This window comes from Myotis yumanensis, unplaced genomic scaffold (genome assembly GCF_028538775.1).
Source record: "Myotis yumanensis isolate MYYU_CA2020_CCGP unplaced genomic scaffold, mMyoYum1.0.hap1 SCAF_15, whole genome shotgun sequence".
NCBI lineage: Eukaryota > Metazoa > Chordata > Mammalia > Chiroptera > Vespertilionidae > Myotis > Myotis yumanensis.
The window spans coordinates 40,878,275-40,902,654 of NW_027223766.1; the positions used below are offsets into that span (position 1 = coordinate 40,878,275).

Sequence of the window (24,380 nt, forward strand, 5' to 3'; positions counted from 1 at the left end):
ACTGATGATGAGCAGGGTCAGTGGTTCGAATAGAAGTTTAAAGAGAAGGTGGATTGATTAAATGAATGGGCATTGATGTAGCTGTTGTAGGTGCTGTTATGGCTGTTAAGCAAAGCTGCTAACGTGAAACATGCCAAGTGATCCTTCACTTTATTTGAGTAGCATGAAGGAGAGATCAGAATGGGTGGTGGTTGGTGTTACAAGAGAGGGTTGTATCCAGTGTGTGTGTGTGTGTTATCTTTAAATAGGCGAGGAAGACACTTCTTTCTCTCAGATGGGGTACTGTTTCATTAAATGAATCTAGAAGTGGGAATACTCAGGAAGCTTGTGCTTTCTGGGTGAGTAGGAGATGAAGTCAGGGGAGCAGGGAATGATGGTTGACTTGGACTGATCACTTGCTTGTGCTGGGCCCGGTGCTGTGTACTTTATACGTTACTATACTTGGTTTTTACCCTCCCCTCTCCATATGTGTTGTTATTACATTCATTTTAGAGGTGAAGAAATGCGTTCAGAGAAATGACATAAGTTACTTGATGTCATGTGCTTAGTTAAGTGTTGGGTCCCAGTTTTGGACCTACTTGGTCTGATTATATCATTCTTTGAACCAAGGGGTTGAGAAGGAAGTGTGGTGGGAAATGTTAAGATTTGATGCAGCAGCCATGGAGAGAGTGGATACGACTTTCAGATACCCCTGGGGAAGGGAAGAGAGGAATTGCTAACTTAGAGCATTTCAAATTTGGTCTCTCCCATCATGCCTTGAAAATGGGGCTGACAGGTACTGGTAAACTAGAAGGTGAAAATTAGTATTCTTTTTGTAAAACTCTGAGTCATAACCTGTTACTATTACATTTAAAATCTTGGCAGAATTCACAGGCTTTTTAGCTGAGCACTATAACCCATCTGACCAAATAAGATTGGAATTTGACAGAAAACCATAAAGACACCATTAGTTTAGCATACCTTAGAGCCAGAATTCCAAAGAAAGTAGTGCATAGACCAGTAGCAAAAAGTACAAGCGAAAATATGTTATTGGCAAGTTTGGAGGTGAGATTTCTGGGTAGCTTCATGACTCTGATCATATTGGTCTTATGTTTAAGAAATTATTATTGAGCTCTAGCCGGTTTGGCTCAGTGGATAGTGTGCCACACTGCGGACCAAAGGGTCCCGGGTTTGATTCCGGTCAAGGGCATGTACCTCACAGTTGTAGACTCCTTCCCGGCCCGGGCCCTGGTCGGGGAGTGTGCAGGAGGCAACCAGTTGATGTGTTTCTCTCACATCGATGTTTCTCTCTGTCCCTCTCTCTCTCACTCTCTCTAAAAATCAATAGAAAAATATCTTCGGGTGAGAATTAACAAACAAAAAAATTATCATTGACATTGTTTATTTACATTTATTGTCCAAGCTTTGTATAATTTAATTGCATTCCAACTCATTGCATCTACATCACCTTAAAACTAAACAAACTTTTACCTTAAAAACCAACACAGACATTTGTTTTAGCAGCTTGAAAAAGCCTACAGAGAGGGAATCTGTTTTGACACTAACTTTCCCTGCTTTACCTACTATGTGCACTGTTCTAAGAACTGGGAGACAGTAGTAAACAATACAAAGCTTATATTCCATTGAGATAGAGCATGAACAAGTTAATATAATATAAATTGTGAAATGCTATGAAGGAAAAAGGAGTCAGAGTAAGGAGATAAAATATGTGAGTGGTGGTTTTATAGATAGTGTGGTCAGAGGTCTCATCTGAGCAGACTTGATTGAGGAGAGGGAACGAGTCACACGAGAAACAAGACAAGAATAAGGACATGGTGGGTTCCTGGTGGACATGGTCCAGGAGCAGGAAGAAGGCCAGTGTGACTGGAGGGAGGAAGCTGGGGCCTTATAGAGGGCCTGGCAGGCTGTGCTGAAGAATTTCATAGCTGTGGTTTATGTGTTCACATAATCTAGGTTTTATGTAATATTGTATCCAAACCATTAGTTCAGCAACTGTTACATTTATACATTGTGATATTTTTACTTTATAGGATGGGACAAAATTCATCTGTATTGGGGCCCTATATTCTGAGCTTTTGGCTGTGAGCAGTAAAGGAGAACTTTATCAGTGGAAGTGGAGTGAATCGGAGCCTTATAGGAATGCACAGGTATTTCATATTAAATCTTTCATTGACTAGCTCTACATTATCAGCATACAAAATGGTGATCATTTTTCTTATGCTTTTAAAGAATCCTTCATTGCATCATCCACGAGCAACATTTTTGGGGCTAACCAATGAAAAGATAGTCCTCCTGTCTGCAAATAGCATAAGAGCAACTGTAGCTACAGAAAATAACAAGGTATGAAACACTTTGCATTGATTGCACATTTTATGCTTATTTTCTTGATTTTCTTCTCCCTTTTCCATCTTTTCCTTTTGTTTTTCTAAGTAGATCCACATATACAAAGTGTTTCAGCCTTAGTAGAGTAATCCAATATAGTCTCTTTGTTGTGTGTTTATCTCTATATTATAATCCAACTCTGGAGGTAGCTTTCTGTTTTAAGGGAAGGAAAAAATATTCACGGTAAGTGCTGACGAAAAGAGATACAAAAAGCATTGTAACTTGAGATTGCATTATAAATTGAGAAAGTATGAATATTATGCCTCAGATTATTAGTTTGGCTTTAAAAGAGTCATTAAATTCTTTTCAAAATTGTTGGAGCAAGTGTTTACTTTTAATTAATGCCTTACATGGCTTTAGACAATCATTTCAGTAACTGCTATTTTGATTTATTTGTGTAAAGAAAGTATTTTACTTTCTAGTCTTACTAAGAACCTTTTCTGAATTATGTTTTTTTTTGTTTTGTTTTTTTTAGCATTTAGCTCAGAACTGGAATTTTAGAATTCCAGCCCATAGAATATAAAGTTTTGACCACAATTCTTTGGAAAAGGTTACTTGTTTTTATTTAAACCTTTGCTATTTTATTCTTTAGGTTGCTACATGGGTAGATGAAACTTTAAGTTCTGTGGCTTCTAAATTAGAGCACACTGCACAGACTTATTCTGAACTTCAAGGTGAACGGATAGTTTCTTTACATTGCTGTGCCCTCTATACCTGTGCCCAGCTAGAAAACAATTTATATTGGTGGTGAGTATCACTGGGAGGGGGACTCTGAATGCTTTATGTGCATAGATAGGTGCTTGGAATACCAACATGAGAAGGTCAGCAAAAGATGCTTTATAGAGAGGGAAGGTTCACTTTGGAGCGAAATAACATTAAAAATACTGTAAAAGAGAAGCCTATAAAAATAATTCATACTTAGTGCATTAGAAATTTTATAAAAATATAAAGTAGTAACAAAAATCACCTATAATCCTACACCTTAAAGATATAACTACTGTTAACATTTAGTGGTATTTTAGTCGTTCTTTCTTATACGTAAATGTGTCCCTTCTTTTACATAATTGAAAGCATAGGCTATAGGGGACTTTATAATTCAACAGTGTTAACTTAAAATGTAATTTTAAGGGTTATTAAAGTATTTCAATTTATGAATATTGTATACCTTAGTTATCCTTTTACTATTAAAAGGAATTTTAAATGTATTCTCTCTTGTGTCAGTAAGTTTGCATTGGCAGAAATAATATATAGGGAATATAATAAAATATCAACTGATGAATTTTCTGTAAATTTTAATACTAAAGGTTTTAATAAAAATGGATCCAGTTATGTATTAAACCTATGAACAAGTTATACTTAAGAATGAGCTGAACATGTTAATATTCTGAAGCAAAAATATTGGAGAAGGAATGTACCAGAAATGCCTAAATAGTATCTATAATTTCAGATTTGTTTAATGGGTTTTTTGGGGTGCTTATTTGACCAGTTCATGCTTTGTCTTTTCAGGGGTGTAGTCCCTTTCAGTCAAAGGAAGAAAATGTTAGAGAAAGCTAGAGCAAAAAATAAAAAGCCCAAATCTAGTGCTGGTATTTCTTCGATGCCTAACATCACTGTTGGCACCCAGGTAAGTGATTAGAATTAATCCTGTCCTAAGGGACATTATTTCTCTTCAAAATCACTTTCTTCCCTGTAAGTAATTCCCCTCTAAACTGAATGTCAGTTAAAGGGCCAGGTTCCAGTAGCATGTATGTGGCACATCACTCTCTTTTCAGTAGTCATGTAACATACAGAGAGTCTGCTCCAATGTCAGGAGGTTTCCCCATGGGGTAGGGTTCCCAGACTTGTCTGGTTTTAACAATCATTTGGTACTTAGATGCCGAGTCTGGAGCCTCTTACCGGAAATGTTCCTGTTCCTTCAGTTTGTCTGGTGGTGGGGCCCAGGCATCATTGTATTTAACACACATTCCAGGTGATTCCTAATGATCAAGCCTTTCAAAACATACTGCTCTCTGGGGACATGATCAGTGGAGGCTGGAGGCTTCGTCAAATTACCCAGGTTTCCACCAGTTTCTGTTTCTTGACTCAGATGGTTTAAGACTCCTGCAGGTATCTTATGGAAGGTGCTTTTTCTAATACCGCAACCTTCCCAGGAGTCTGCAGCATCCACCTTTCTCCAGTTACATACCTGTGTTAGGCTGAACTGTCATCCCATATTTACTCAAAAGTCACATCACAGCAGATGGGATGCAGAAGCAGACATGGGATTCCAGCTGTCTTCTGTTAAATTGGACGTTAAGAGACTTGCAAACATGCAAACAATGCCACTTTTCTTGCTGATTCTTTGAAAATGTAGTTATTTTTTTTCATAAAAATTATTTATATCAACATGGGATATATTACTGTTAAATGAATATTTTAAAATTTCTCAGTTTTAACTATTTACATATTAAAAACCAACTATATGACCCACATAAACAAAATATTTTTAGGTTCTCAGTGATGTTTAATAGGGAAGAGTTTGAGGGCTATTGTTACATGATTCATTAGACTCATAGAAGTTTAACTTCAGGATAAAACTTGACATTTATATTCATTATAGTAAGTACTGTAGTGAATGTTTAAGGACTTTATAATCCCTAACACTTAGACAAACGGTGGATTTTATTACATAATGTGGAGCTAATTTCCTCATCTGACACTTTCAGTTCATTTTTTTCTCTCTACTGCATTACTTATATCCTCTGAGTCTTAAAAAGTTTTAACCATTTTAGCTGTTATTTTTCTCCAAAACACAGCTGATATGGAGCTGTTCTTTTTGTTTGTGGCTATTTTTTGTCTATTCGTGGTTGTCTTGTTCTGATCCTTTGTTGGCCTTCCAACTAGAAAGTTTTCAGCAAATTACGCACTGTTTTGACTATTTTTTTTTTTTAATATTTTAATAATTTTTATTTCTTAAAGTATTACAAAGAGTATTACATATGTCTCCTTTTTTCCGCCCCCTTGACATTCCCCCGGCCCCTACCCCCCGCCCCCCCCCCGCCCTGTGTCTTGTGTCCATTGGTTAATCTTATATGCATGCATATAAGTCCTTCAGTTGGTCTCTTAATCCCCCCCCACAACCCTCCCCCGGCTTCCCACTGTAGTTTAACATTCTGTTCAATGTTGCTCTGCTTCTGTATCTACCCCTGTTCATCAGTCCATACTGGTCCCCTTTATTTGTCCCAACCTCACTGGAGTAGTCTCAACCTCACCAGGGCCGTCTGAGCCTCACCAGGGCTGTTTCAACCTCACCGGGGCCGTCCCTACCTCACGGGGGCCGTTTCAACCTCACCGGGGTCGTCCCTACCTCACGGGGGCCGTTTCAACCTCACCGGGGTCGTCCCTACCACACCGGGGCCGTTTCAACCTGACCGGGGTTGTCCCTACCACACCGGGGCCGTTTCGACCTGACCGGGGTTGTCCCTACCAGACCGGGGTCGTCCCTACCTCACGGGGGCTGTTTCAACCTCACCGGGGTCGTTCCTACCTCACGGGGGCCGTTTCAACCTCACCGGGGTCGTCCCTACCACACCGGGGCCGTTTCGACCTGACCAGGGTCGTCCCTACCTCATGGGGGCCGTTACAACCTCACCGGGATCGTCCCTACCACACCGGGGCCGTTTCGACCTGACTGGGGTCGTCCCTACCTCACGGGGGCTGTTTCAACCTCACCGGGGTCATCCCTACCACACCGGGGCCGTTTCAACCTGACTGGGGTCGTCCCTACCTCACGGGGGCTGTTACAACCTCACCGGGATCGTCCCTACCACACCGGGGCCGTTTCGACCTGACTGGGGTCGTCCCTACCTCACGGGGGCTGTTTCAACCTCACCGGGGTCATCCCTACCACACCGGGGCCGTTTCAACCTGACTGGGGTCGTCCCTACCTCACGGGGGCTGTTTCAACCTCACCGGGGTCGTCCCTACCACACCGGGGCCGTTTTGACCTGACCGGGGTCGTCCCTACCTCACAGGGGCCGTTTCAACCTCACCGGGGTTGTCCCTACCACACCAGGGCCGATTCAACCTGACCGGGGTTGTCCCTACCACACCGGGGCCGTTTCGACCTGACTGGGGTCGTCCCTACCTCACGGGGGCCGTTTCAACCTCACCGGGGTCGTCCCTACCTCACGGGGGCCGTTTCAACCTGACCGGGGTTGTCCCTACCACACCAGGGCCGATTCAACCTGACCGGGGTTGTCCCTACCACACCGGGGCCGTTTCGACCTGACTGGGGTCGTCCCTACCTCACGGGGGCCGTTTCAACCTCACCGGGGTCGTCCCTACCTCACGGGGGCCGTTTCAACCTGACCGGGGTTGTCCCTACCACACCGGGGCCGTTTCGACCTGACCGGGGTCGTCCCTACCACACCGGGGCCGTTTCAACCTCACCGGGGCCATCCCGACCTCACCGGGGCCATCCCAGCCCTACCGGGGAAACAGGAAGTTTGGCCCTCTGTCCCCTGCCGGCGGCTCCCCACCAGACAAAATCTCCAGGCGTTCCTGGTGGTTGAACATCCAGCACTCCTGCCCTCCACCAAGTGCACAGACTGCCTGTCTGCTGTCCCCCAGCGCCCCACAAGAGACTGGGACCAGTGGGCATGTTTGTGCGCTTGCTGGTACAGCAGTTCCACAGTGCTGGCCCAGTCAGGCCCAGCCCTGGCCGGCCCCGGACCCGACTCCGCCCCCCGATTGCATCCCTCCCAGATGCAAGGAGCTGAAATCTGCAGCCTGCTGGGATGGGCTCTGTACTTGGTGCCTCTGCACATCCTACTCAGTCTCAATGCGCTTCTTTCTATGCGAGGAGTTGAAATCTGCAGTTTGTTGGGTTGGGCTCTGTACTTGGTGTCACATCCTACTCAGTCTCAATGTTCTTTCTCTCCTTCCAGTTGTAGAGCTTCCACTGGGCCAACTTTCCCATGGTTCTGTATGATAGGTGTTTGTCTGATATTTGGTAGTTTCGATGTTGTTGTGTGAGGTAGCACGCACAGGTCTCTTCCTTATGTCGCCATCCTGGTTCTCCTGGGTCTGCTTCTTGAGTGTGTCTCCCATGGCTGCGAGCAGTTGAAGTCTGCAATTTGTTGGGATAGGCTGCAAAAGCGCAGGTGGGTCTTTTTGTGCACCTGGCACAGCTTGGATGGGGATGTAAATTGATTAGGGCTGAGTCTCAGGGAGTCGCCATGGCGGAGCAAATAGCACTGGCTGAGTCTCCGCGGCCCCTTGAATCTCTGCCAGGGCTTTGTGTCCCCCAGTGCCGGCGAGCAGCTGTGCAACAGAGTCTCCCTCGCTTTCTGATGGCTGCAAGGCCGTGCTGCCTCTCCCCATAGGGTCTGGTGCCTCATGATCCCGCCTGAACCAGCTCAGTGGATTTGAAAGTTTGCAGAAGCAAATGCGTTTCTACTTGTGAGTCTGGCACAGCCCAGATGGGAATGTAAATTGCGTAGGGCGGGGTCACAGGGAGTCGCCGGGGCGGAGACTCAGCGGCCCCTTGCCTATCCAGGACACCAGGACTTTGCGTCCCCCAGTGCCGGCGAGCAGCTGAGCGCCAGAGCCTCCCTCGCTTTCTGACTGCTGGAAGGCCGTGCCGTCTCTCGCCTTGGGGCCTGAGGCCTCAGAGACCCGCCCGAACCAGCTCAGTGGATTTGAGAGTTTGTAAAAGCACAGTCATTCCCTCTTGTGCCTCTGGCACAGCCCTGAGGGTAGGGCGGGGTCACAGGGAGTCGCCAGCGTGGAGGAAATAGCGATGGCGGCGTCTCCGCGCCCCTCGCCTCCCTGGGACACCAGGACTTCTTGTCCCTCAGTGCCGGCGAGCAGCCGCGCATCAGAGCTTCCCTCGCTCTCCGACCACTGCAAGGCCGTGGCCGCCTCTCCCTGTGGAATCTGGGGCCTCAGAGACCCGCCCCGAGCAAGCCCAGAGGATTTGAGGGTTCGTAAAAAACCGAGAATCCATTTGCAGCCCGCGTGGCGTGTGACTGCGTACCTCTGGTTTTGGTGCCTCCGTAGCTCCCACTCAGTCTCACTGCGCTTCTTTCTTTTCTTCCAGTTGTAGATCTCCCACTGGGCCAACTTCCCCATGGTTCTGAGTGGCGGTTGTTTACTTCATAGTTGATAGTTTCAATGATGCTGTGAGAGAGCAGCACACACAGGTCCGCTCCCTACGCCGCCATCTTGGTTCTCCTGTTTTGACTATTATTGTACTATTTATGTCAGTTGCTTTGGACAGTTCTCTCTCTTCTTGGAGCTCCCCTTTTCCTAGTTAGTTCAAACATTGCTCTCTGATGTTCTCCAAGTTCCTTGTTCACTGGACTCACAATTGCCTTATTACCATGTAGGATGACATGACTATAGACGGGGCCAGGGGGGTGGGGGGCCTGAACAAATACTTTAGAGATATATTGAAGAAAAGCTGAACAAAATAGCATGGCATGAAATTGCTGAAAGATAGCAACATGTTAACAATTTGGTGTAGAGCTAAGATTTTGTTTTGAACCTACAAACAACTGAACACACAAGTGTTCATGTGTTAGCATCAGAAAAAATTATTGATCATGTAGAGTTTTTAGCTGCACCTGCACTCACAGATCATATTGTTGAGAGAAATGTACAGGCATACCTCCTTTTATTGTGCTTTGCAGATATTGTGTTTTTTTACAAATTGAAGGTTTGTGGCAACTCTGCATCAAGACATTTTATCCGCATTATTTTTCCAACAGGCTCAGATGATAGCATTTGAGCAATAAAGTATTTTTAAATTAAGGTATATAATTTTTTTAGACATAATGATAAAGCACACCTAATAGATTACAATAATAGTATAAACAACTTTTATATGCGCTGGGAAACCAAAAAATTTGTGAGACTCGCTTTATTGTGATATTAACGTTATTGTGGTGGTATGGAACAGAACCCACAATACCTCTGAGGTGGGCTTGTATTTTCATTGTATATCTTGTTAGATGTTGGACCCTGGATATACAACTCCTGACTTTAAGGTGCATTTATTTTTATTAGAAGGCTTTAATACATCTAATATGTCTCGCCACATTTCTTCTTCAAGTATAGCCTTCTTATTGGTCCTTTCAGACTTTAAGCTTTCCACCATTCTTTCCTGAAAATTTGTGGATGAGACTTCCCTTTAAGTCACAGCAAAGCAGGATACACCTTTTTCAAGAAGCTAGCTATTAAGAACTATTCATTAGAGATCATAGAACTACACTTGGTGATGTATAACTGTTCTTTTGATAGAACTGCGACTCTATGCCATTGTTTCCAGTTGTCATACTTATCAAATGTATAGCTTCTGTGTCACTTTAAGTATAAATCACCAAAAAACAGGATCTTCATATATGCCACTGTCAAGTACAACATGATCATTAGTTATTAGGTAATTGAACAGAACATCAGTAAGATTAGGCTATTAGAGAAATCAAGAGATTTCCAGAAATGATGTTTATATCTTTTTTTGGTGCGAGCATTAGTGCATTTGACAGTGCGACCTTGCAGGTTATTTCTCGCAGTGAAAATTTATAGATTGTTCTTAAATTGAACTATAGATTGTTATATAGATTGAACTCCGCTAAATGCTAACACTAATGTCTGCGTACTCTTTTAAGAGAAAACTTAGATTATCCCAGGAAGCTTCTGGACTGTAGAAAACAACAGTCTTCTGTGGGAAACAAACATTAATAGCTGTGAAGTGATAGAATCTATATAGGGTCATGAATTAAAGAAAATAATTCAAATTACAAGAAACAGACAAAAAGTGTACTTGTGCCCTAACCAGTTTGGCTCAGTGGATAGAGCATCGGCCTGGGGACTGAGGATCCCAGGTTCGATTCCGGTCAAGGGCATGTACCTTGGTTGCAGGCACATCCCCAGTGGGGAGTGTGCAGGAGGCAGCTGAATTGATGTTTCTCTCTCATCGATGTTTCTAACTCTCTATCCCTCTCCCTTCCTCTCTGTAAAAAATCAATAAAATAGATTTTTAAAAAAAGTGTACTTGTTTTGTTCACATTTCACTTTTTATATTACCTTGTTAGTTCTTCTCTACTATTTCTATTGTTTCCTTATGGCAGAATGGCAGAATATTTGGTGCCTGAAATGTTAATTTTTAGCAAATGTGCTACAGTTATTCTTGCTCCTTATTTTGGGGAATAAATGTTTTTAATGGAGACCTTGAAGTTAATGCTTTATCAGCCTCTTGATTTGTAAAATTGTATTTGGAAAACCGAGGAAGCAATATACTCTCACATGTTGTATTTTTATACACTTTTGAAATAACTTCTAGTATGTCATCTTGATGGTGATTTTTCTTTTGTTTGTCAGGTATGCTTAAGAAATAATCCTCTTTATCATGCTGGAGCAGTTGCATTTTCAATTAATGCTGGGATTCCTAAAGTTGGTGTCTTAATGGAGTCCGTTTGGAATATGAATGATAGCTGTAGATTTCAACTTAGATCCCCTGAGAGCTTGAAAAGTATGGACAAAGCTAGCAAAACTACTGAAGCTAAGTAAGTACTGTACGCTAACTAATCTTGATTTTATACCACTTCTAGTTTGCACTGTATGAAGAGGATAACTAAGGGAGACTTAGAGGTGTATAGTGACTCAGAAAAGTGTTAATATGATGGATTCTTGTTAAGATCCTCAGGAGTTTGTAAAAGAATTGGTAAAATTTACTGTTTGCTGCTTGGTTAATATTCATATATTATAGTTCTTGATTAATTGCCAGAATAACAGTGTGTATGGTTCTCTTTTGTTGTCTTTGTTTTGTTGTTAGAGTGTGTCTGTTGAAGGTGTTATGTAGTGGTAACAACACGTTCAGCCTTACTATGTTAGGTCAACTTTCTCCCCCTCTCCCTTTTAATTATCAGTTTCTAATTAACATCTTGCCTGCATCGTGATCATTGGAAGGGATTTGCTGGTCAAATGAGCTGGGGAGGGAAATTCTGTAAAGGATTTGTCAACTTTTGGGTCGGAGGGATATGTGAACAGAAATATCACTAAATTGTAGATAACCCATGTTCTGGGACTGGCTTATGGTGTGGGAGCTCAGTACACTGATCTTAACACCTGTACTATTATAAGCATCTACTCACCTTTAAAAATATTTGTGTATTATACCCAGGTCTGTGCTGCTTAGTGGTTAGAGTGTCAGCCTGAGCACTGAAGGGTCTCAGGTTCGATTTCTGGTCAGGGGCACAAACCTGGGTGCCGCACATAAGCGGGAAGCAACCAGTGGATGTGTGTCTCTCACATTAATGTTTCTCTCTCTCCCTCTCTCTTTCTTCCCCCTCCTTTTGTCCCTCCCTCCCTTCCATTCTCTCAAAAAAAAAAATCAATGGAAAAAAATGTCCTCAGGTGAGGATTAAGTTGAATAAGAGTTTTTATATAACTATTTTTTTAATCTTATAAAAATATGTGACTATTATGGAAACATGGAAGAAGAAAATTATACCCCAGAAATAACATTTTAAATATTTTGATGTATTTTTTTTCTAAATATATACAGGCATTAAAAAGAAATAATTGGAATTTTACTATACATATAGTTTTTTTAAAAGTTCTGAAAACTTTTAGTTTGCTCAAGTGAATATAATGATTATAAATTTACTACATCTATTGCTGTTATTCCTCTTACTGTTAAAAAATGCAAGTTGAAATTCTGAAACATGGGGATTACCATTAAATAAGTTAAATAAGAATCTTTAGCCCTGGCTGGGCGTCTCTGTTGGTTAGAGCTTCATCTTGTACATCAAAAAGGTTGAGGGTTTGACTCCCAGTCAGGGCTCATACCTAGGTTGTGGGTTCGACCCCTCACCCTAAGCAACCGATTAATGTTTCTCTTTCACATTGAAGCCTTTCTTTTTCTCGCTCTCTCTCCCGCTCTCTCAAACCAAAAAAACATATCTTTGTATGAAGATTAAAACAAAAAAGGAATCTTTAATAAGCCAAAACTATTGTAATTTATGTCTAAAGTTTTTTGTTTGTTTTAGATCTTCTTTTTAAAAAGGTTTATAGACTTTCTCCCTAATTACATTGATTTCTTTTTAATCCTAAAAATAAAAGTAACAAAAACACATTTTTATTTTTTATGAAACTTTGTAAAGAGCGTTTGAAATATTTTTGATGTGCATAAAAATAGTGTAAACGAGATTAAAATGGAATATGCTTTTTAAATTCTGTACATAAGTTTTTCAAGATCTTCCTTGAAATTTTCCATCTATATTAATAAATTTAGTAAATGAACTAAGTGAAATTAAATGCTAAGAAGATAATCATTTTCATGTCAATCAATTCTTTTTAGCAAGTCATTAAAATGCATTCACTTTAAAGGCGTGCTAGTGATTAGTCAGAATCGGCTTGCTTCCACCATCACAAGATTTGCATGCGCCAGCTGTTCATGTGTGCTTGCACGAACACTTTGCTAAATGCTGGTGAAAACGGCACTGGTTTTCTGTAGACCGTGTCTAAACTCAGATGAAGTTCCTGGTGGGGGGAAGAAGATGAAGGTTAGGTTAGGATGATGGCCCTGATTATAATACATGCCAGGATGATCAATATATAACACATTCTGGCTAAAAGTGACTTTTCTGGTTAAAAATTGACTTCTGCTCTTTAATGAATAAAAATACTTATTTTTAGCAACTGTAGACTAACTCAATGAAGAGGGGCAGTTTATTTAATTCTATAATTAATTTATCATGTTAGTTATAGCAGGTGATGGTTCATCACCAGATGATTCAAGAATAAATTGTGTAACCACTGTGAGTAGAGTTCCTTCTTTGAACTCCAAGGAATTAATGATCTAGTGGACGTTTTTATTTATTTGCCTTTACCATTTTTTTCAATTAAATTGTTATGTGTCCACTGAAATGTGAAACTTGTTTGCTCAAGAGGCTTTTGATGAAACTATGTTGATAAGCCAAGTGTAGCTTTCATTGTTATTCCTTGATAAGGCTTATTTGAAGCATTATTCCAAGTTGTTGACAGCATTATATGGTATATTTTTCTTCCCTATTTTAAACCAATACTAAAAATTTGAAGTAGGTACTGTGTACCCTCCTCAGTAACTTGAGTCCTAAAAATATATCATTTTGTACAAATTTTTAATATTTTATTCCCTTATGTAAGAATAAACGTGAGTCTTAAAAATAACGATTTGACAAGTGCCTGATACTTCACATTCCTAATTATAAGGAGAATCTTATTTCTAATCTCAGGCCTGAAAGCAAGCAGGAACCAGTGAAAACAGAAATGGGACCCCCACCATCTCCGGCATCCACGTGTAGTGACGCATCCTCCATCGCCAGCAGTGCGTCAATGCCATACAGTAAGTGTTATGTGTAGTACCTGTTGGTCAATAGGTCCCAGGTGGACTGCTATGTTACCTCAATTATGTATCCCTTTACGAATGATCTTTTATTCATATACTTAGATGAAATCTATAAAGTCTCTTTTACATTTTCTTTTTGGTACTTACCATTTTGTTGTTGTCTAAGAACGACGACGGTCCACCCCTGCCCCCAAAGAGGAGGAAAAGGTGAACGAAGAGCAGTGGTCTCTTCGGGAAGTCGTTTTTGTGGAAGATGTTAAGAATGTTCCCGTTGGCAAGGTGTGTTCAGAATATCTAAGAACTAATTACTAACAACTGTAATGCTATTGGTTATCCAAGAGTTTATGGTTGGTGAGTGTTCATCAGCTCTTTCTTCAAAGCTGCTTTATTTCTCACCTTCAATGACCTCTTAAAGTCCCATCCCTAATGAGATGCCGGTATCTCCTCTACGCATGACAGATAGATGATTATTATGCCTCTCCTTGAACATTGATGCTATTTGATTTTTAAAGAAATAATGTTTTGGAATAATTTTAGATGTGCAGAAAAGTTGCAAAGATAGATTACCTTTTTATATAGTCCATTCTTTGGAACTATTAGATGGTTCTAATGGAGATCATTTTCCATAACATTTAAAAATCTTACTACTCTAAGTCACCTTTCACTTCCCTTCCTTCTGGAATGCGTCTTGCCTTCTAGGAAACAAGTTAGTAGAGGCTATCAGCTGGAATGCCATTAATTTCCTCTTTCTCTCTGCATATACTTAAAACCAAAATAGATCTATAGTTGTAAAATATCTGCAAAGTAAAGGTTTTCCTGATTGCCCATTAATTTCTGAAATATGATGTTCTTTCATATGTTCTTAATGGAAAGAATAGATACACCCACCGCACTCGGCAATTTACAAAGACCTTTTTCATACTCCATTTTCATTTGATTGTCAAAATAGAACTATAGTTTATGGGCAGGTTTTTCTTCTGAGAATATCTCACTGGCTCAAAATCAAAAGCAGTAAGTAGCAGAGGTGGGACTCAGGTATTCTAGTTTCAAGTCCTGCGCTTGCCTTTCCGTGCTTTGACTGTATACCTGTGCTGTCCAGTATGGCAGCCCCTCGCTGTGTATTTGGCTAATTAATTTTAGTAAAATTAAGTAACATTAAAGCCAGCTACTCGGCCACATCAACTCCCATTTCAAGTGCTTAATAGCCACTAATAGCTCTCAGATAGGACAGCACAGGTACAGAACATTGCCATCATTGCACAGCGGGGCTCTAAACTAATAAAGAGGAATGAGTGAGGATTCTGTAGATTATACTAATTATTTCAGTTGATTGCCAAACATCCACAGGCTATGTAGTTTAGTTTTTCTCTAGAAAATAAGCCTTGCTAATAGATATCAAGCTTTGGCGAGTTTGTTCAGGTTAATTTTACAACTTGGTGATTATTGAAGAAATACAAGGAATTCAATGCCTCAATGTTAAATTAATGAATGAATGCCGTTTGCGTACTGATTTCATATAAGTTATTAATGTAGCATATTTATTTACCTCTATTTTTAGGTGCTAAAAGTGGACGGTGCCTATGTTGCTGTAAAATTTCCTGGCACGTCTAGCAATACAAACTGTCAGAGCAGCTCTGGCTCAGATGCGGACCCTTCTTCGCTCCTGCAGGACTGTAGGTTACTTAGAATCGATGAACTGCAGGTAAGCCTGGTGGACTCACTAAGCGGGTGAATACTGGGACTGACTCCTTGGGGATGTTACGAATTTGAGAGCAAAATTCTTTTCGTGTCATGCAGGTTGTCAAAACTGGTGGAACACCAAAAGTTCCTGACTGTTTCCAAAGGACTCCTAAAAAGCTTTGTATACCTGAAAAAACAGAAATATTAGCAGTGAATGTAGATTCCAAAGGTAAAGATTCGACAAGTTTTTCAGCTGGCATATTCTATATCCCCTTAACACTTGTGTGCAGCAAATGAGCAGAATCAAGTGATTTGGGGCAGTTGACAGTTTTTGTTCCCTGAGTGTAATGTTATGGAATAAAATGTAACTGTTGGAATTGACTTACAAATATGGGCAGAAAGGTCAAAATTTGGTATTACTTATTAGAGATTACTAAAGACATGTAATAACACTTTTACATTTATATGTTTTAAAGGTGTGCATGCTGTTTTGAAGACTGGAAATTGGGTACGGTACTGTATCTTTGATCTTGCGACAGGAAAAGCAGAGCAGGAAAACAATTTCCCGACAAGCAGCATTGCTTTCCTTGGTCAGAATGAGAGGAATGTAGCCATTTTCACTGCTGGACAGGTACAGAGGCTTATTTTTGCTTTTGAAAAGTGACATGACAACATTGTTATTTATGTGAAGCTTGGAGTCTGGCTCTTGTTTGCTTGTTATTAAACTATTGAAGAATTTAGAATTTTCAGCACATTTGAATACAAAGTTTCTTATTTGGTTATTATTACTAACACACACACACACACCCATTATCTAATTAAAAACAAATATACCTATTGGAAAAAATCAGGTACAGTTTGGTAGCCATCTTTTATTTTCTCTCTGTTATAGGAGTCTCCTATTATTCTTCGAGATGGAAATGGTACTATTTACCCAATGGCCAAAGATTGCATGGGAGGAATAAGGGATCCTGATTGGCTTGATCTTCCACCCATTAGTAGTCTTGGCATGGGTGTACATTCTTTAATAAATCTGCCTGCCAATTCAACAATCAAAAAGAAAGCTGCTATTATCATCATGGCTGTAGAGGTAATGTGACTTTGGAAACTACTTGGTATTTGAATTCAGAAGATACTGGAGTCCAGGGAAGCAATCTTGGGAAATCATTCATTGTCCCTCCCTATAGGAGCTAATAGTCAGGACAAGAGAGATGAGTAAATTAGTGATTACATGCAATTTAAGTGTTGAGAATGGCACACACAGTCCGAGGACCATTATAAATCAGACTGTGATTGTAGAGAAGGCTTCTCTGAGGAGGCGATGTCTACATGGAACTCTGAATAATCAGAGAGGGGTCTTTTGGACACAAGATGAAGGTGAGAGTTGTTATCTCAGGCATGGGAGAATGTGTACAATCTCTTTTTTTGGTTAGTGTTCATTTTTAGAAAGAGTGGAAAGAAGGGAGGGCAAGAGACACACACATTGGTTGCCTCCCACACATGCCCCAACCGAGGGCTTGGATCAAATGTGCTACCCAGGTACATGTCCATGACCGGGAATTGGACAAGACCCTTGGGTGCCAGGGCCAGCGCTCTAACCACTTTGCACCACCGGCCAGGACATGCACATTCTTTTGATAGAACCAGAAGGTAGGGCCCGTAACGATTAGTGAGTCTGGAGAAAGGTAGTAGGGAGTCTTGTGTGCTAACCTAAGGGGTGTCAGAGTTCCCCTGAAAGCTAGGAGGAGAAGAAATTTAAGCTGGCTTTTCATAAGGAAGATTTAGCAGTGGATGAAGAAGTTCAGAGGCCAGATAAACAGGCCAATACAATTATCCAGTGAGAAACAAAGCTTGAATTACTGAAAATGAAGAAGAGGGGATAGATTTGAGAGATATTGAGGGAGGAGAAGCTATAAAGTGTGGTGACTGGATGCCAGCAGTAAATGAAGGAGTTGGTTGTGCAGCTTCTGAGTTGGGTGAGGTTGATGTGGAGAGGAAACATAGGAGGAAGAAAGGGAGGAGGAGGAGTTTCGTTTCGAACATGCTGCTGTTGAGGTATTTGTTAGGTGGGGAGGTAACACCTTTGGAATTTATTGGAGCAATGTGAGCAGAGATTGACCTGATTGGACTTAGAGAGGATCACTGCTGACATGCTGGGAGTACTAGGAGGACAGGGGAAGTAGGGAGGCCATAGGAGGCTACTAAAATAGTCTAGGTGGGAGGAGATTATGGTGGCTTGGCTCAGGAGGCAGCTATGAGTCAGAACTGGTTAGATTTTAGATAATTCTAGATATGTTTTCAGATAGAGCCAACAGGATTTGCTTATGGCTAAATATATGGTGTTAAATAGAGGAAGCAAGAGGGTGAAAGTTTTTAGAAAAATGAAATTGCCATTCATGGAGATGAAGACTAGTGATGAAGCAAGTTCAGGGGCTGGGGTGTGATAGCAGGAGTTTGGTTTTATTTATTTTTTTAAAAATATTTTTTCAGAGAGGAAGGGAGAGGGAGAGAGAGAGAGAGAAACATCAGGGATGAAAGAGAAGCATTGATCGGCTGCCTCCTGCACTCCCCCCTACTAGGGATTGAGCCCGAAACCCAGGCATGTGCCCTTGACTGGAATCGAACTCTGGACCTGTCAGTTCACAGACCAGTGCTCTATCTACTGAGCAAACTGGCTACGGCAGGAGTTTGGTTTTAGACATGCTAGATTTAGATGCCTTTAAGATATCCAAGAGGAAATGGTGCAGAGAGTTAGATGTGTAAGTCTGAAGACAAGAGAGAGAGGACCAAGCTGGAGAAATATACTTAGGAGATGTTAGTATGTATATCTGTGATATTTAAAGGAACTATGATGCAATTACCAAGCTTATGGAGAAGAGAAAAGGTCTAAGGACTCAGCCCAGCATTTAAATGCCAGGAGATAATAAGGAACCTGCCTAAGAAACTGAGAAAAGGAGCATGAATAAAGGTTGGAGGAAAACTAGAATGAATGTTGTCTTGTTCTCCAATTCATTGCAGCTCCTGCTGTTTAAAATTTATTGCTCTGAGTCCACATGTCATTTATTTACTATACAGTTTGTCTATCTTTTTACAACCAGCCTCCTTCATTCATTTATATTACTTCAGATGCTTCTGCAGGCATTTGATTCCATGACCCCTTCACTTCTTCAGCTTCTCAGGGGTAAAGATGAAATGTGTCCTCATCCCACGGGTAGGGATGAAGTGTGTCATTTGTCTTTGTACCTCAGGGCTCGGTGCATAGTAGACCTGCAAGAATTATTTTTAGTGAACTCCCCTCTCCCTGCGTTTTGCTGTACGAATAAGTGACAAATACAACGTAGAGTGATGCAAAATAAACTTCTTTGCTTGTAACAGTTGAGTGTGGTACTGACACTCCGTGCAAGAGCGCGTGTCCAGTCCAGCAGGTTGGAGATGGAAGTTCCCTTAGCAGCTGCTTCCAGCCAGATGACTGGCTGGCTGGTTGCTTGTAAACATTGTGTCACAGCGGTGTGCTGCAGAATGTCTGGGTTTTCGTTACTTTTAAAAGTACTGTGCTTCTTATTCTTTGAACAGACTTTGACGTTTTCTCAATATACTGATTAATGCATATACTAGTATGTCATCAGACTTTGTCAAGGTTAGTCTTATGTGGCCCTCATACTCTTGAACTGGAGATTGTAGTTTATGGGTTCACCTCAGAGTCTTAGTTTTAATTCCACAATCAAAATGGTTTATTAATGTGGCGGGTACTGAAAATAGTTTTTAGCTATATTTTCTTGTGCCCCTCCTCCCCTCCCCCAATCCTGAATTCTCCTCCCCATGAGGATGGGGGAAGGGATGGGTTATTTAGGCTGTTTGGGGTGGGGGAGATAGCAAGTTGTTCAAATGCATCTTTCTTCTCTCCTTTGTGTTTCCACACTCTTTTCCCACCTGCTTTCTTCCAGTAATTTCTAATTCTAGTTTAAATGAACAATAGTACTTGGTTTGTTTTCCAAACCCAGAGCTTTGGATTCATTCCATTAAATATTTCATAACTATAGTTTTACGTTCTGAAAGAAGCCCATTTGAATTTTTTGGTATGTTCATGCTGTGGCTTTGTCTGTTTATGCTGCTGTAGACTTGAGTGGCTTATAAACAGCAGAATTTTATTTCTCACAATTTTGGAGGCTAGAAATCCAAAATCAAGGCGTGGGCAGATTTGGTGTCTGGTGAGGGCCTGCTTTACCCTCATATGGTGGGAGGGGAGAACTCTGCTTTCTTTAGTCTTTTTAAAAAAATACATATTTTTATTGATTCAGAGATGAAAGGGGGGGAGAGAGAGAGGGGGGGAGGGGGGGGAGGGGAGGGAGGGAGGGAGGGAGGGAGGAAGGAAGGAAGGAAGGAAGGAAGGAAGGAAGGAAGGAAGGAAGGAAGGAGAGAAACATCAGTGATGAGAGAGAATCATTGATCGGCCACCTCCTGCATGCCCCACACTGGGGACTGACCCCACAACCTGGGCATGTGCCCTGACTGGGAATCCAAGTGCAACCTCCTGGTTCATAGGTTGATTGTCAACCACTGAGGCTGGGCCTTCAGCCTTTTTAAAGTGCATTAATCCCATTCATGAGGCTCCAAATTGATGACCTAATCACTTCCCAAAGGTCTTACCTTCAAACACCATTGTATTGGGGATTGGGTTTCAGCATTTGAATTTGGGGGGGAGAGGGGACGACACAAATATTCAGTCTATAGCATGCTGTCTCTAATAGTTATTATGTTCTACTAGAGGCCCGATGCATGAAATTCATGCAAGGGGCCCGGCCCTCGCAGCCCCAGCTTCATCCAGAAGGATGTCCGGAAGGTCGTTCGGCTGTCCGGTTTAATCAGCATATTACGCTTTCTATTATTATAGATGCTTTATCAGTAATACCATGTCTTTGACAATGAAGGACATTCGTTGTCACGTTTGGGGGACTACATGTGTCATAATTTCTGGGGAGTTGAAGATTTTGGTTTTCATGTACCATAGTGTGATATAACCTTTAAGACGGTATGAGTAGACTTGAAATAAAATGTATACGCTTAATTGATTAACAATACTAATTAAGGTCCTAATTTGATGGTTATATACCACTTACATCAGCAGTTGCCAATCTTTCGGACCTCACGGACCACCAGTGGTCCACCGGTTGGCAACCGCTGGCTTACATGACATAAACCAGGGGTTGGCAGAATATGGCCTGCAGGCCAAATCTAGCTGCTGCCATTCAGTTGTACATTGTATATGGCTGCTTCCCCACGGTAGCCACAGAGTTGTAGTTGCAAAAGCTGAAAATATTTACTGTTTTGTGTGTGTTTTTTTAAACAGAAAATTTACCCACCTTTTTTCATTCCTGTCAATTGTATACTTTATTTAATTTAAAGTGTACCCTTAAGTTCAGCTCCTTTTGCTAGGCTACCTCATATTGTCTTTACTTATTTGCAGAGCTGATTATATCATTTTGTTGGCCATGAGAAATTTTTGACATGTGTAATGTTATTCAAATTTATTGAAGATATTTTCCCTAATTTGTCTGAGCACAGAAACAAACCTTAATGCAGCACATCCTACGCTGTGACTATGAGGCCTGTCGACAATATCTTATGAATCTTGAGCAAGCGGTTGTTTTAGAGCAGAATCTACAGATGCTACAGACATTCATCAGCCACAGATGTGATGGAAATCGGAATATTTTGCATGCTTGTGTATCAGTTTGCTTTCCAACCAGCAATAAGGAAACTAAAGAAGAAGAGGGTGAGATTAAAACCTATATCGAAGTCTTTAAAAGGAATTTTAGAATATAATAACTATTAAAGGAAAGAAAAATCACTATAAAAAATTATGGTACTTTTATTTTTCTTCATAAAATCTAGGAGTTTTGTCATTCTTAGAAGGTACAAATTTGTGTCTTATTAGGATTGAGTATGTGACATAAGCAAATAAAATTTTAATCAAATGTGTTTTTGTTGTTTTGAGTTCTATTCTCTGATATGTACAGACTGTATGTGTAATACTTATGAGACTTACAGGTTTTATAATTTCAGGTGACTAAGTGAAGGCAAGTTATATTAAGGCAACAACCTTTATCTCAAATTTCAGAACGTAGAGGGAAAAATCACCTGATTATTTGTTAGGTGTTTTTGGAAAAGTAAATAAGTATTTTTGCCTTAATGTTTTTAATTGATGAATTAAGGGAAAAACTGAAAACCTGAAGTGCAACTGTGTAATTCATGTTTTTTCTTATTTTGAATTCTGCCAACCATCTTCTAGTAGCCACATTTTAGAATAGTGATTTGAATACGTAGTATATAAACTAAGATTGAGGTACTGATACGGGAGTCTTTTTCTTCCTTAGTAGTGAAAGCTATTTCATTCTACTTATGAATAACAGTATTCTTAACCTTTTGGGTTTGAAAAGTAAGGCAGATTAAAAAAGTAATTCATATTAAAGGTTGTAGTTCAATATATCTTAATTGCTTATTGCTTTAGAGAGGAAACTTAAGTTATTAATTATCTCTGGTATGTGAATTAGAGCATACTCGAGAATACATAGCAATTAGCATTTACTGGCCTATACACATTTAATCTCTTAGTTATGTTTGAAGTTTAAGTTGATCCTAATTTTTTCTTTTATGTTTCAGAAGCAGAGCGCTCTGAAAGAAATACTTTTGCTGAAAGGCTTTCTGCAGTTGAAGCCATTGCAAATGCAATTTCGGTCGTTTCAAGTAATGGCCCGGGTAACCGGGCTGGATCATCAAGTAGCCGAAGGTAATGTGATTTTTACCAGGAAAGTTTAATTGACAGAAACATAACCCAAGTACAGAAATAAATGTATCTCTTACCTATCATATGCATGATTGGTGGGTCCTTTTATTTTATTTGTGTTCCTCCCTGGGAATAATATCTGATAATACCTACTTAGAATTTAAGCATAGAACAGTAGGACCTAGGATGCTTCAAAAATTTGAGATAATTTAGACAAGTAGTTCAAACTTGATTCTTTGAATGTGTTTTAAATTGATCATTTTTGTTTTCTAGGAAGTTATCTTATTTAGTTGGAGAACAACTAATAACAGTAATTGAAAGAACCTCAATCTTTTATTTACAGATTGCTTATTTAGGTCAATTTCTCAGATGTCTTAATGATCTGGGAAGAAATGAAAGGCTGGTGTATATTATGAGTAGTTGGTATTATAAACTTTCAGGCTTTCTGAGTTGTGGGATGGACAAACCTTAATAACACATTGACAATTACTAGGTGTTTGAATAGGTAACGAATATAAAGAATTCAGGATATAGTTGTTTTTCTGAAGAAAAAGCACACTCATATTAGACATGACAGCCAAAATTGGATACTTGACAGATCATTAATGGAAGCACTGCTCACTGTGCTAATGTGATAGTTGTAAAGTCTATTCAGAGTGAAGAGTCTCTTTGCCTATTTTCTGTTCCATATTCAACTTTCCCTTTAGAAATGATTCTTCTAATATTGGTACCAACTTGATAGCTTCCCAGGTTCAAAAACATCCCAAAGTGAGATTTATAAAAAAGTTATTTTTGGGTGACCAAATTATAACTTAAAACAGTACATAACATTATGTAGACTATACAAAATGGAAATGATGACCAGCTTATTTGTTTAGGATTACACTAAGCAAAGTATTTGGTCTAAAATGGAGAGCAACTTAAATTCTTCATGAAGAAATTAGTGTCTGAATTATTTCAGGTCTTTCATTTCCTCAGGGAATATACAGGTGCAAATCAAGTTGGACTCTGATATGGGTGGTCCAGTGCCAGTGCTGCCATCTTTTTTTCATATAAGGATTATTTTTGAAGGCAAAGACTAAAAGGAGCTTCAAGAGTGGGTGATGTGTTGCTCACAGAAATAATTTGCCAGTAAGCTCCTTTGAGGCATTTGCCGAAGATTTCACTGCAGTGCTCTTACACAATTCAAGCTCAGGGCTGCCGATTGAACAGATGAAAGCACAGGAGTCTTATTATCCACGCCGGGCAGTAGGAAGTCCACAGACTGCTTCATTGAAGTGAAACCCTCCTCTAGCCTACATGGATTTTCTAGGCGATGCCCCTTGATGAGTATGCAGGCTGGGATTCATGAGCTCTAAGCTCAAAACTGATGCAGTTTCAATGTTGACTGGAGTACTGTTAAATGCCTTCAGATGATGATTTGACTCAGAAGTTTTGTTGTGTGACTCACTAGTTCCTGAGTACAAAGGGCAGAGTTAGTGGAAGGCTTGATTGATGCATCTGATTGCAGGTGTATGTACTCTAGAGATTGTTAATCTGGAAGACACATGACCTTCGCTTTTTTGTCACAGTGGTATGTTTGAACATGACTGGATTCTCAGGCTTCTGTAGCATGGATATTACGTGCTTACAAAGAGGAAATTACATCATCCTTGAATTCTTCCATATTGTCAGAAAATACGATGACTTCCAGGCAAGCCTATACGAAGAAATGTCAAAACTCTGAATCTTAGCAGCCAAGGTGGTATCTCCTCAGTATTGTCCTCAGCCACTGAGGATACAGGTGAATCTTCATGAATTGTGTACAACATCTTGAAGAATAATTTTCTTTTTTTTGTTTTTTTGTTTTTGTTTTTAAAGAATCTATATGAGGAGCTGGGCATTGTACTTAAAAAATGTTCCCAAGACCTAATGAAGAAAAGAGGTTAAGGACAACTTTTTTAAATGACAAGGAATGGTCCCCTCATTTAATATTGAATTGACTACATCACAACAACAAAGTTGGGAGTTTGAAAGTTCAAGATGAGACTGTGGTCTCCATTTATCTTCATTTATTCTTAATCTACTCTAAATTAGAGGTTGGAGAATAGCCCACATGTTTTCTTTGGCCTGTGCAATGTTACATTTTTTTCTTTAAGATTTGAATGCTTTTAGATGAGT

At 40.4% G+C, this 24,380-nt stretch overlaps 1 protein-coding gene across 12 annotated transcripts in view; it reads left to right on the forward strand.

Annotated features, from left to right (window-relative positions):
• Positions 1-24,380, forward strand: part of UBR5 (ubiquitin protein ligase E3 component n-recognin 5) — a 138,950-nt gene that overhangs the window by 67,537 nt on the left and 47,033 nt on the right. For all 12 annotated transcript variants that reach the window (XR_011468255.1, XM_070392399.1, XM_070392400.1 and 9 more), the window contains exons 10-22: positions 2,031-2,147; positions 2,230-2,340; positions 2,975-3,129; positions 3,889-4,006; positions 10,747-10,931; positions 13,644-13,753; positions 13,923-14,035; positions 15,315-15,458; positions 15,554-15,665; positions 15,913-16,067; positions 16,329-16,526; positions 20,999-21,209; positions 22,097-22,223. Coding sequence is in view for 11 of the 12 variants with exons in the window: in XM_070392399.1 (XP_070248500.1) it covers positions 2,031-2,147; positions 2,230-2,340; positions 2,975-3,129; positions 3,889-4,006; positions 10,747-10,931; positions 13,644-13,753; positions 13,923-14,035; positions 15,315-15,458; positions 15,554-15,665; positions 15,913-16,067; positions 16,329-16,526; positions 20,999-21,209; positions 22,097-22,223 (1,856 nt within the window). In the remaining variant the exon portion in view is untranslated. The remainder of the gene's footprint in view (positions 1-2,030; positions 2,148-2,229; positions 2,341-2,974; positions 3,130-3,888; positions 4,007-10,746; positions 10,932-13,643; positions 13,754-13,922; positions 14,036-15,314; positions 15,459-15,553; positions 15,666-15,912; positions 16,068-16,328; positions 16,527-20,998; positions 21,210-22,096; positions 22,224-24,380) is intronic.